The 13,248-nt window shown below is 43.9% G+C and overlaps 1 protein-coding gene across 3 annotated transcripts in view; it reads right to left on the minus strand.

Annotated features, from left to right (window-relative positions):
• Nucleotides 1–13,248, minus strand: part of SNX30 (sorting nexin family member 30) — a 103,657-nt gene that overhangs the window by 40,007 nt on the left and 50,402 nt on the right. For all 3 annotated transcript variants that reach the window (XM_040963485.1, XM_040963486.1, XM_040963487.1), the window contains exon 3: nt 12,853–12,963. In XM_040963485.1, the coding sequence (XP_040819419.1) occupies nt 12,853–12,963 (111 nt within the window). The remainder of the gene's footprint in view (nt 1–12,852; nt 12,964–13,248) is intronic.

Genomic DNA, 13,248 nt, shown 5'->3' on the forward strand with positions numbered 1-13,248 from the left:
GGCATAGTATCGGCCATTGCGCTCACTTGGGGAGTGAATCATCGGACGGAAGATCTTCCTCTCTGCCTCTCCTCTCTGTATATCTGCCTTTCCAATAAAAAAAGTGATAATAAAAAAAAAGAAAAAAAAAAAGAAAAGTGTTGGTGAGGATGCGGGGAAACTGGAACCCTTCTACAGTGCTGGCAGGAATGTGAAACGGTGTAACCATTGTGGAAAACAGCCTGGTAGTTCCTCAATAAGTTAAACATAGAGTTTTCATGACTCAACAATTCCATTTGTATATCTCCTAAAAGTAAGCGTACATCCAAAAACTTCATGTGAGTTATCATCATAGTCCTATTTATAATGGCCAAAAGGTAGACACCAGCCCAATGTCCATCAATGGGTGAACTGGTGAGCAAAACATCACATATCCAGATAATGGAATATCATTTGGCCATCAAAAAAGAATAAAACATTGAAACATTCTACACTGTGGTTAAACTCTGAAAAATGATTACGAGAAGCAGAAGAACCTAAATACAAAAGTAATACATGATCTCACTTATGTGAAATGTTAAGAAGTCAGCAAATCCAGAAAGACAGAAAGTGATGAGTGTTGCAGGGGCTGCAGCGAAGTGGGACAGGGACCTGAGTCACGGGAGTGATGAAAACATGAACCTTAAGAAGCTGCTGACGTACACCATGACTGCTCTTGATGTCACTGAATTGCAGACAGTGAGATAGCCAAAATGACCAACTTTCATGGCTTTTTCCCAAAGGCTCTCTGCTTATTAGTTATTTATTTATTTGAAAGGCAGACTGACAGAGAGATTGAAAGGAGATCTCCCATTTGCTGGCTCATTCCCCAAACAGGACAACAGCCAGGGCCAGCCTGAAGACAGGAGCCAATACTCCACCCAGGCCTCCCTGTGGGTGCAGGATCTCCAGCACCCGAGTCATCACCCACTCCTCCCAGGTGCATCAGCAAGAAGCTGGATCAGAAGCAGAGCAGCCCAAACAAGCCAGCACTCCAACGTTGGATGCTGGCTTCCTAGTGGCAGCGTAGCCACTGTACCACAGTGCCTGGCCCTTAGGATTTTTTGTCTTGTTTTGTTTTACTACAATACAAAAGTGTTATAAATGCCTAAATCATAAAGCAGAGTAGTAATACTAGTACCATATCATTAACCTACCACTAACCTTGACAATCAGACTGCCACTATGGAGAAGGCTTGGGGTCAGCCAATCAGATCCTACCTCTTCCTATCCTCCATGAGGGGACCATGATCTCACATTCTTGGTTCATTGTCCCCTATACTTTATAGAAAACAATGTGTTACTCAGCAAGTTAGTCTTTTCATTTGAACTACATAAAAAACAGACCTATACTTTGCTTTAGTCATTTAACACTAGCTTCTGGGATTTATCCATACAGATGCATGTTAAGCAGCAGGACCTGACCATGCCCACACGAATGGCCTCTCACAGACACCATCACATATGCAGGTATAAATCAAGTCAGAAAACAACCAAGCTGAGGGTCTGGGTTTTCCCATGTCTACCAGAACAATCACATGCATTTCCCTTTGATTTGTTGAGTGGTAAGTTCACACATTTTCGAAGGTTAAATCAATCTAGCAGTTCAAGTTCAGAATGACAGAAATTTTAATACATACATTTAAGTCCACAAACTCCTCAAAACTCATAATATGGCAATAAAGAGATTTTCTTTCTTTTATTTATAAACACCCAGAAACAAAAGACACTAGAAATAAGATATAGCAACAGGCACGAGTGGACTTAACCGACTTTAAGAAGTAGCTACTAGGCCACTCAGAATCGGAGGCTAACAAGCAGTCTACAGATGTAGAACACAAAGCATTTGAAAGATTTAGGAACTGACAACTCCAGCACCCTTAGAAATTTAGAACTTGGGGCAGGAGGGAATGCAACAGCCCTGGTTCCAAAGAACTCTGGAGAGTCAGGACGGTTTAGCTTTCAACAATGCCCCGTACCTGGGTCCATCTCTCACCTGTGCTGCTTCTTCCAAGTGTGGTAATCCTCTGATACCTTGGTTTCCTCATCCATAAAATGCAGGTAATGCAGAACTACCTTCATATTGTTGTTCTAAGAACAAGATGAGCTACTATGCCAGAAACACTTTCACTGATCCCTTCCACAGAGCAAACCCTCTGGGACAGTCTGGGGGATTTTGTTGGGAGTGTTTGCAGCCTCAGGGGACTGCCCCTTTTCAGAAACATCCTGTGTTCGACTGAACGGACACAGTGGCGGGGTACAGAGGAGAGTTGAGACATGAGGTGTGGGGCATTTCCTTACAGCAAACTGAACATCTTCAAAGGCATAATTTCAGAAATGAAAGAAAAGCGGGGAGACACAGGAATAAAATGCCGAAGTCCCCTGGGGGAGAGGGTAACAAGTCCAAGACTGACACGCAGTGGAGCTTACACCAGGACAGAGTATTGGGCAGGCAACTCTGGGTCAGAAGTTAAGGCCACCCAGGCCAGTCATTGAGCCTACTGAACATATCGGAGCAGCTCGCTCAATAGTGTATGGCCATCATTTAGAATAATCTTATTCTGGTCAGGTTCTCTCCATTCCTTTAGGTTGCCATTCTCATACTATAATCTTTCAAGCCAAGCAGTCTCAGCTCTCTGAAGTGGGAACCAGGTGTAAGAACATCACATGGAAATGCCCCAGGCACTCCACTCCTACCAGCATTCAGTAAGTCCCAATGGTCAACATCTCCCTCTCCAAGGCTAACCACTTCATTTGTGGCCTTGACCCAATTACTTCACTATGACACACTTGTCATCACCAACTAATTATACTTCCTCGTCCTCTATCTTCAACACTTGCCCACCTGGTGGTTCTCTCTTTACCTGGGAAAAATAAATTCAACCACTCCTTGACTTTCACTTTTCCTACAATGTCAACTTTTTTTTTTTTAAAGATTTATTTTTATTATTTTTTTATTGGAAAGGCGGATATACAGAGAGGAGAGACAGAGAGGAAGATCTTCCGTCCCATGACTCACTCCCCAAGTGAGCACAACGGCCAATGCTATGCTGATCTGAAGCCAGGAGCCTCTTCCGGGTCTCCCACGCGGGTGCAGGTTCCCAAAGCTTTGGGCCGTCCTCCACTGCTTTCCCAGGCCACAGGCAGGGAGCTGGAAGGGAAGCGGGGCTGCCGGGATTAGAACCGGCGCCCATATGGGATCCCAGGTGTGCAAGGCGAGGACCTTTAACCACTTGCGCCACCGTGCCGGGCCCCAATGTCAACTTTTTTAAAGAGTCACTTATTTCAACTCCTCCTCTCTCCATTGACATTTCAACTCCCAAGTCCAACCACAAAACCAATTCTGGTACTGCTTTCAATGCTGCGTTTCTCTGCTCTATCCCAACCTAGAGAAGAAACTTATTTCTTAAATATGATAATGACTTTCTGGTAACCAAATCCGGTGGTACTTTTAATTTTTTAAAAAATATATTTTCATTTTATTTAAAAGGCAAAAAGAGACAGAGAGACAGAGAAAGGGAAAGAGAGAAAGATCTTCCATCTTCTGGCTCATTCCCCATATGCCTGCAATGCCTGGTCCAAGCCAGGCCAAAAGCCCACCTGAATCTCCCACCGGAGTGGCAGGGACCCAACTACTTTGATCACCATCTTCTCCCCACAGATTTTGCATCCATGGGAAGCTGGATCAGAAGGGGACTTGGGACTCAAAACAGGCACCATTCTATGAGACACCGACACCCCAGGTGGCATCCTAACTGACACAGTACTCACCCTCCAATGGATATTTTCTGCTGTTTTTTCATGAGTCCTATTGAACATACTCTCACTTATTTCCGTTAAGACTTGGGAGCAAGGCCTGATAAACAAATAACCGGATAGGCGTGCCTTGTGCAGCGTCACAAATGACTTCCTGAATCAGTGGTCCATTCTTCACATTTAAAACATTCAAAGGGTGTTTACAGAACTGGGGAACCTGACATTTAAAAGAACCCTGGGGTGAACTCTCGTGCCCAGGATTATTACTCCCAAGCATACATGGATTCAGAAATGTGTTTCTTCCTGTTTTTGAGCTCCCTTAGTGATGCACACCTACTCTCAGCTTTACTGTTACTACACTCCAGGTTGGTTCACGCATGGGAACCTGGCCTGCTGCTGGAATTAAGTGCCATCAGTAGTAGCATGTAAACCAAGAGCCTGACAAGCTGCATGCACATACCAGACACCGAGCGAACACTACTAGGTGTTGCTATGAACTCGAAAACTCCGAGAACAAAAAGCCAAACTGCGAGCAGCCTTCAGGGCAGAGCTTAAACGTATCTGCTAGGTCAAAATCTTTAAAGAAATAATCTGGGATATCACTGCATGCTCACTAGGCTGCTTGTTTTAAAAGTAAAAAATATAAGAAGGGAATCCCACTGCCTATCGCTACCCTGGGAGAAGGGAAGAATCCCATGAAGTCACTGCAAGTTAAGGAATGCCATCTGTATGTCCAAAGTATCCTCCAAAAAATCCTGTTTGTCAACCATTACAATAATCCACTAAACACATGAAGGTTTAATCTTGGCATATTGCTATTTTATAGCATTGGACACTTTGGCAAAGCACTTATGCATATATTATATGCCATAATAATTTGTAACAGTGTTTAATAATCTGTGAAATAAAACTATTCCTTGGGGTAGGCATTGTAAGTGCAACTGCTTTTTGGAAAGCTCACAGCTCATATTCTGTATTTGGGGTGCTAGTTTCAGTTCCAGCTGCTCTCTTTGGAATCCAGTTTCCTGCTAACGCACTCTGGGAGGCGGCAGATCAGCTCAAGCACCTGTGCCCTGGCACCCCCATGGGGGATGTGGATGGAGTCCCAAACCCCTGGCTTCAGCTTGACCCAGCCCTTGCCGTTACAGGTACTTAGGAATGAACCAATGAACAGAAGATTTCTCTCTTTCTCAGACCCTCTGTCACTGTTTTCAAATAAGTAAATAAATCTTTCCTGAAAAGGCATATTTTCTGTGACTGTTACTGGAAAACTGATGTTTCTAAACAGGAAATCCGAACAAAGATCTCAATTGCTGAAGCTGCAATGTCCAAATTTCTCTTTTTTGCATTTGAACTACTGTTTTTACAAACCTCAGCAAATATCATTTAGTGCACACACACATGTGACAGAAATACGTTTTTCCTATTTTTTTCAAATGAATAGAAAACACCGATTCTAGGAAAACAGTGCTAAAAAAAAAAAAAGGAGTATCAAAATTAAAAGTTTTGTCAAAAAATAATCACCAAGCTAGTTTAAGTATTTGAGAGCTCAACCAAATATTTCACTCCTTATTAATTTACCAACTGCAGTTAAAACTAAGCATCTATGTTTGAGATAATATATTTTAAATTTATATCACAAGCAAAGGCTAAATGCTCCAGTGAATAAAGAGTTCAGCGAACAAAAAGTAACATGACTAGGTCAACAAGAAAACAGTCAAGGCCTATAAACAAGAATCAAATAAAAAGATGTTCAAATTCACTCAAATTTTAAAATATTCACACATCATTAAAACTATAGTGGTATATAAGTCTTAACAATTTGTCTGACAAAGATTTAAAACAAAGATGGATACAACACTGAGTAAAATTGATACAGGCATTTTTAATGTTTTTTTATTTCTTTATAAAAGATTTTATTCTCCTACATGTATGGAAGAACATGTGATATCTGTGTTAAGCTTACTTCACTCAACATGAAATCCTCCAGTACAATCAGTCTGATACAAATAACAGAATTTCATTCTTTTTCACAGCTAACTAATCTTCACTTTCTTTATCCACTGATCTGGTGGTGGACATCTTGAGTGATTCCATATTTTGATTACTGTGACTAGTTCCACTATGAACATGGTAGCACAGGTACCATTTTGATACAATGCATTCATGTCTTTAGGGTATTATATTTAACAGTTTAATCAACTAAAGGAACCATAAAAAAATAAATCGGAGTTTTTACAGACTATTTCGTAACAAGTAAAGATGCCACCTGCGATGCCAGCATCCCAAATGGGCACTGGCTGCTCCACTCCTGACCCACCTCCTGTTAATGTGTCTGGGAAAGCAGCAAAAGACAGCCCAAATCCTAGGGCTCCTGCACCCATGTGGGAGACCTAGAAGAAGCTACCAGCTCCTGGCTTTGGCCTGGTCCAGCTCTAGCTGTGACGGTCATCTCGGGAATAAAGTAGTGCATGGAAGATTTCTCTTTTTCTCTGTCTCTCCCTTTCTCTCTGTAACTCTGTCTTTCAAATAAATATATCTTTGGAAAAAAAAAGATGCGTGAAATAGAAAAGTTTTAAATACAAACTATATGGTAAGGTGGGGAGAGAGATGAAGACCTATCTAATCAGATACTGAAACGTGCTGTCGAGTGATGACAGTTCAAATGACAATGGTTAAAGATGTCAATGAACAGAAAGGCTTGGACGCTGCTCAGGAACGCTTGCTTCTAACACCTGCCAAAGACAGATATGTGAATGATGATACCAGTGATGGACTGGTCTGGAGTGGCTCTGAAATAACACATATGCCATCTGAAAAAAGAAAATCTTCACATCAGAGTAAGGTCTAGAATCAAAATTAAAAATGGAGGCATAAACATAATAGAAGAAAATACAGCAATAGGTTCATTGCCACTTAGGTTTAAAGACAGGTGTCAGCAGCAGGTGTGTAGGCCAGCAGTTAAGACACCAGTTCGATTCCCAAGCACCAACCTCCAGTTAACACAGACCCACACAGGCAGCACAGGTAACTCATGTGTTTCCTCCCACCCATGTAGGAGGCCTGTGCTGCAGCCCAGCTCCCAGCTTCAGGCCCGGTGCAAATCCTGCAGTTTATGGCAAATGGGAAAGGAACCAGCAACCGGAGCCTGTTTCCTCTCTCCCCCTCCCTCCCAAATACACAGATAAATTAATGTTCAATGGGGAGAAAGGATTCAAAGCCAGAAATTATAAAGAAAAGATGAATTTGAAGGACAGAAAAAAAATGTCTTCATTATTAATGGAACCAAGTCTAAAACCAATGACATTTCAGGGAAAAAAAAATTATTTCCAATTGAGTTAGCACTAAAGGGAAAACAAAACAGAGAAATCAAGAAGTAATTCATTAAACAAATGTCAATATCCAAAAAGCCATGGGAAGATATTCAGTCCACTAGTATTCAAAGGAATGAAAACTTAATGTCTAAAAATGAACACAAAATGGATTAACTATCTATTTGAAGGAGTAAAAACTATAAAATACTTAGAAGAGAACATAGGTGCAGATACTGAATTGGACAATGGTTTTTACTATGGCTCCAAAAGTACAAGCAACTGGAGAAAACAAAAAACTGGACTTCATCAGGATTCTGAAAATCTGCATACTTCAAAAGATACCATCACGGCCCGCTACCAGCTGAAGTCCTCACCTTGAACGCCAAGATCCCATATGGGCACCAGTTCTAATTCCAGCAGCCCTGTTTCCCATCCAGCTCCCTGCTTGTGGCCTGGGAAAGCAGTTGAGGATGGCCCAAAGCCTTGGGACCCTGCACCTGCATGGGAAACCCAGAAGAGGATCTGGGCTCCTGGCTTTGGATCGGCACAGCACCTGCCGTTGAGGTCACTTGGGGAGTGAATCATCGAATGAAAGATATTTCTGTCTCTCCTCCTCTCTGTATATATCTGACACTGTAATAAAAATAAATTCTATAAAAAATGCCATCAAGAAAGTAGAGAGGCAATCAACCTACTGAATGGGAGAATATTTTTGCAAACCATATAGTTAGTAAGGGCCTTATATCTAGGCACATAAAGAACTATTGTAATTCAATAATTAAAAGACAACTCATTTTTTAACACAGGCAGTAGAGACAGAGTCCCCAATCCACTCCCCAAATACTTGCAGTGGAGAGAGACAGACTGGACCAAAGCCAGGAACAGGTCTTCCTTGAGGGTGACAAGGAGCCCACTGATCTTAGTGATCACCATTGCCTTCCAGGGTCTGCATTAGCAAGAAGCTGGAGTCAGGAGCCCGAGCTGGGTACCAAACCCAGGCCCCCTACAGCGGAATGCAGGCGTCATCTCTGGCATCTTAATTATCAGGCTAAAAGCTCACCCCCACAGATCAATATCTAAATAGTCAAAGGATCTGAATAGACCTGGGGGTCTTCAAAAACCATGAAAAATGGGAACTATGAAAAAGCTATGCATTTGTTTTTCTGCATAAAAATAAACACATTTATCTTGTTCTAACACACATGAAACAGAGCTAGTTTGTGGCATGAAAGATGACACACTAGTGTGAAAATTGTCCTCCCCACCAGAGCAACTTGAACTGATGGCAAAGCTTGGTTGGAAAGATGCTGACCACCCACCCCCCCCAAAATCAGCAGTTTATAAATAACTTGTTTATTGATCAGTTACTTGTTCTAAAAGGGAACAAGATGGAGGCAGGCATTTGGCACAGTGGTTAAGCTGCCACCTTCCATATCAGAGTGCCTGATTCAAGTTTAGGCTCCTCTATTTATTTCTTTTTTATTATTATTATTTTATATTATGACACAGTTCCATAGGCTCCGGGATTTCCCTTAACCCCTCTCTAAGCCCTCCCTCCATACTGATTTCCTCTATATTACTACAGTAGTATAGTTCATAAACAGTTATAATTCCATCATTGCGGGCATGGACCATTCAGAGAGTCCAGCACCTTACTGTCAAGATAAATTTAACAGTTTCATTGGGAGTCCATCTTTGATCTGAAAGTAGAGACGGCAGAATATCCTCACATTTAGATATGATAGTCAAACAGTTACTATATCTCCCCTTAAATGAAAAGCCACAATACAAAGTCAACAACAGGAAGAAAAATGGAAATTGACAACATCATGAAGCTAACTAACATGCTACTGAATGACTAATGTGTTAGAAAACACAAGTTTTTCACCAAATCCTGTAACTACTTCATTGACATCGCAATTTTAGTTTATACATAACTGACTGCTGTAAACCTTAAGATGGTTGTAGGGTACTATTCAGCTGTCTTGTGGTTGGTTTTTTTTTTTCATATTTATATTTAGCAGCTTATAGTATTCAAGTGAGATTTTACAGAATTTCGTGAATTTTAGGATAATCCAAACAGGCTCATAACTCTGATCAGCCATATATTAACGTTTGAAGGCTCCTATATTTCTGACCCAGCTTCCTGTTAACACACACCCTGGGAGGCAGCAGAGAACAGTGCAAGGACTTGGGTCCCTGCCACCCACATGGGAGACATGGACTGAGTTCAAGGTTCCCGGCTTGACCGTTACAGGCATTTGAGGAGTAAAACACCAGATGGATGCTTTCTTTGTCTTATAAATTAAAAAAATACAATCAATAAAAATCAACAATGTTTTTAGAAAATATTAGAAAAAAATAATAGAAAAATATTTTAGAAAGGTGGAGGTGATGCTGACGATGAAGCCTGCAATGAGCAACCTCATTCTTGCCAGGAAACAATGATCTCGTTCTTGTCCTAAGTGAGGATGACGGACAGTTAACAGCAGCAACAGCCAACACCAGGGACATCTCTGATGGTTCAGCTAGCACAGTCCCAACAAAACGAACTCTCTGCTTGGCAGATGCCCCAACGCTGTGCTCAGACCAGCTGCAGACAAGATAGCAGCTGCCGATACAAAGTTTCCGAAAGGAAGTGGGAAGGAGTTCCTGAAGCATCTGGAACAGCCTTACCAGTGTAGCCCCAAAGACCAAGCAAGACCAAAATAAGGGCTACTGGGAGGCCGAGGATATCCCATCAAGGACAAGGGCAGCCAGTCAAGACCAAGACTGACAGGTGTTTCAGGGGATGTTCAAGCAATGTTTCTTTTAAAAAAAAAAAAAAAAAAAGATAAATTTCTGGCCAAACAAGGATGGCTTCTGCTTACTGAGAAAGTGTTTTGACAAAGTCAGCAGTGGAATATCCAGAAAAGCAGCATGGGAGACTCCCTCCCTACCACGACAACTCCTGCTCCTTCCTCCCATCACGTAAGGGCAATGATGCAAGAGCTGCAGTGGGAAATCACGAGACATCCACTTGCAGCCCCAACTGGCCTCCTTCCACTTCTACTTTCAGATCCTAAAACAGAAAATCATTAAAGCGCACCCCATTTTCTTCTGTGAGTTCATGTAAAAACTACTGATGTGGTAAAATTCCTAGGACCCTTAGAGTGGTTTTCAAGATGGATTTAAAAACAGCTGCTATTTTGCCTAGAAAAAGTAAGTTTAATTTGATGGGGTGAATGCTACAAAACAAAGATTACATGTGTCTCTTTGAATTCTATTTTTCCATGAACCATGTGAGGGTCCCTCCTATTTCTCCAAGGAAGACATTCAAACAAGTGTCCAACGGACAAAAGAAAAGACGCTAGACCATGAGATGTGAGTTGACACCACAGTGGGATGCCGCTCCACACCCGCCAGAAGGCTGTCCTCCAGAACACAGATACTAACTGGGATGAACCAAGACTGTGGACACACTGGGATTTCTGCGCGCTGCAGAACGCTGCAGTCACGCTGGGAAGCAGGCAGTGCTTCCAAGCGTGCCACAGAGGGACAGATGACTTGGCAGTGGGACGCCTAGGTGTACGTGTCCAAGAAATATGAGAGCATGTTTTGTACACGGATGTTCACAGCCGCCTGACTCAGAAGAGCCAAGGATTGAGACAAGCAGTGTCTGCCGAGGGTGCCTACGTGGTCAAAATTTCATTCATCCGGGCCCGGTGCGATGGCGCAGTGGTTAAGGTCCTCGCATTGCATGCCTGGGATCCCATATGGGCACTGGTTCTAATTCTGGCAGCCCTGCTTCCCATCCAGCTCCCTGCCTGTGGCCTGGGAAAGCAGTCGAGGTCGGCCCAAAGCTTTGGGAACCTGCACCCGCGTGGGAGACCCGGAAGAGGCTCCTGGCTTCGGACTGGCTCAGCTCTAGCCGTTGTGGCCACCTGGAGAGTGAATCATCGGACACAAGATCTTCCTCTCTGTCTCTCCTCTCTCTGTATATCCGCCCTTCCGATCAAAAGTAAAATAAATCTTAAAAAAAATCTCATCCATCCAAACAGCAGGACGTGACACGGGGCATGAAGCACCGACACATGTTACCAGGTGGAGGGAAGACCTGCCCGTTTACCAGGCCTCCATTTGAACCAAGCTCCCAGGGCAGGGGCTCCTTGCCTGTCCCATAACCCCTGACCTCCCACCTCTGTTTCCCTGTGAGGTCATCCACCAGAGCCAGGAGAAAGAGTCACATGAGGTCATTGATTAAAAACAGAGACACCGCCTAGCAAAGCTGCTATAAAATGATTTCATATGGGAAATGGGGAGTTTGCTTCTGGCTTGACTTTCATATTCAAAGCAGAGATGCTTTCCTGTATTAAATCTGTCTCCAGCAAGGAAAGCATGTGAGCACTGAGAACCTAGAAAGGAATTCTATCTCTGCCTGTGTCTGAAGCACCCTCCTCCCTCCCGCTTCCACCACTTAGGTTCCTCCATGGGCCTTGCACATCCTCTTCCATTCTCTCAGTTGTTGCTTCAGCAACTATGGACCAGGGTCACTACATTTCACCAGCAGGTGTCGCTGTCTGACCTGCCATCAAGTTCTACACGGCACATGCACTACCTGCCAGGAGGGGGCACACAACCACCCTGATACATAGTGAGGGCAATATTTAAAGGGTGATATTTCCCTTGCAATGAACACGGTAAGGAAAGGAAGCGAACTACACAGAGGGGTGGAGGAGGAAACCTGCCAGGTACCACTTATAGTTAGGTGACTAAGGTAACCTTGCTGGGGTGGGGTGGGATGGGGTGGGGTGGGAGGGGATGGGTGGGGTGGGATGGGGTGGGAGGGGATGGGGTGGGTGGTGGGGTGGGGTGGGGTGGGATGGGATGGAATGGAATGGGATAGGGTGGGGTGGGAAGGGATGGGGTGGGATTTTTGTGAGGTGATGTGACGTGATCTGAGTTTTGTGATGTAATGTGATTTCTGTGATGTAATGTAATTTTTGTGATATGATATGAACAACACCTAAGCACTGTGGTTTTCCCCCCTGAACAGATGACCTCAGTCAAACCACTAGGAGATAACAGACACCATCGATGTCTGTATTCTATAAAATCTCTTTGATACATACTCCTCAAAACCACTAAGGTCATCAAAAAAAAACAAAAGAAAAGGTATGTGTGTGGTGTGGGCAGAGACTAGGGTAGACGTGTGGCCTGTGGTGAAGTCACTGCGTGTCAGAGGCCTGGGTTCCACTCTCAGCTCCACTCCTGACACCATCTTCCTGCCAGTGTGCACCCTGGGAGGCAGCAGGTGAGAGTGAAAGGGACCGTGTGCTAGTCTATTAATCCCAGAGTCTGTCACGTGTCAACAGAGCCCAGCTGCTTGCTGCCCGATGCAGCTAGGCAGACCTCAAGCTTGGGGGCTGACGAAGAAGGGGGAAGAGAGCTCCAGGAGGACTCGCTTCGGACTTACTGTCTCTCAAGAGGCACAATAAGAATCAGAGAACTCCCCATCCCATGCAAATGACCATAATAAAAGTAAAAGCTATCTACCCAGCCTCACCCCAAAAACTGACAATTGTGTAGTCAAGCAAACACCAAAACCCCAAAGGTGAGGGACCACTGTGTTTGTTTAAACGTGCGTCCTATACATGTGATGGGCAAACCTGGCATAAAACACGTGGCTGGCTGCATCTGTTATTTCAGGGGCTGGGGTGGGGTGAGCATCTTCGAGGACAGCACGGGCCAAGCAGGCAAAGGGACGGTAACGCTCACTACCTACGGGAATGAGATGCGTGGGCTGGGATTCTTCGAGTTTGCTTCTTAACCAGTCAAAATCCTGGTATCTGCGACGGACGGAATATTCCGGCAGGTCAAACTCCACCCGAGTACTCTGCAAAAAAGAATACGGGAAGAAAAAAAGAAGCAGCATAAGGTTACAGTAGCAGGCGTTGACTGAAGGGAAGGGAAAATCCCTCTCAGAGTAAATAACTGGGCAAGGATGCACTTCCCTCAGCCGGGTGCACCTGCCAGATGGCAGAGTCCCGACACATGTGAGGCAGAGCCTGCCTTCTCTGGGCCCGTGAAGACTCCAAGGCAGGGGAAAGCCAGAGTTCTCCCCGCACCCCTCAGCAAATGGAATCCAGCAATCCAGTTATATAACCACATTTGATTCATT

This window comes from Ochotona curzoniae, unplaced genomic scaffold, assembly GCF_017591425.1.
Source record: "Ochotona curzoniae isolate NIBS_2020 unplaced genomic scaffold, NIBS_Ocur_1.0 scaffold_3208, whole genome shotgun sequence".
Lineage (NCBI taxonomy): Eukaryota > Metazoa > Chordata > Mammalia > Lagomorpha > Ochotonidae > Ochotona > Ochotona curzoniae.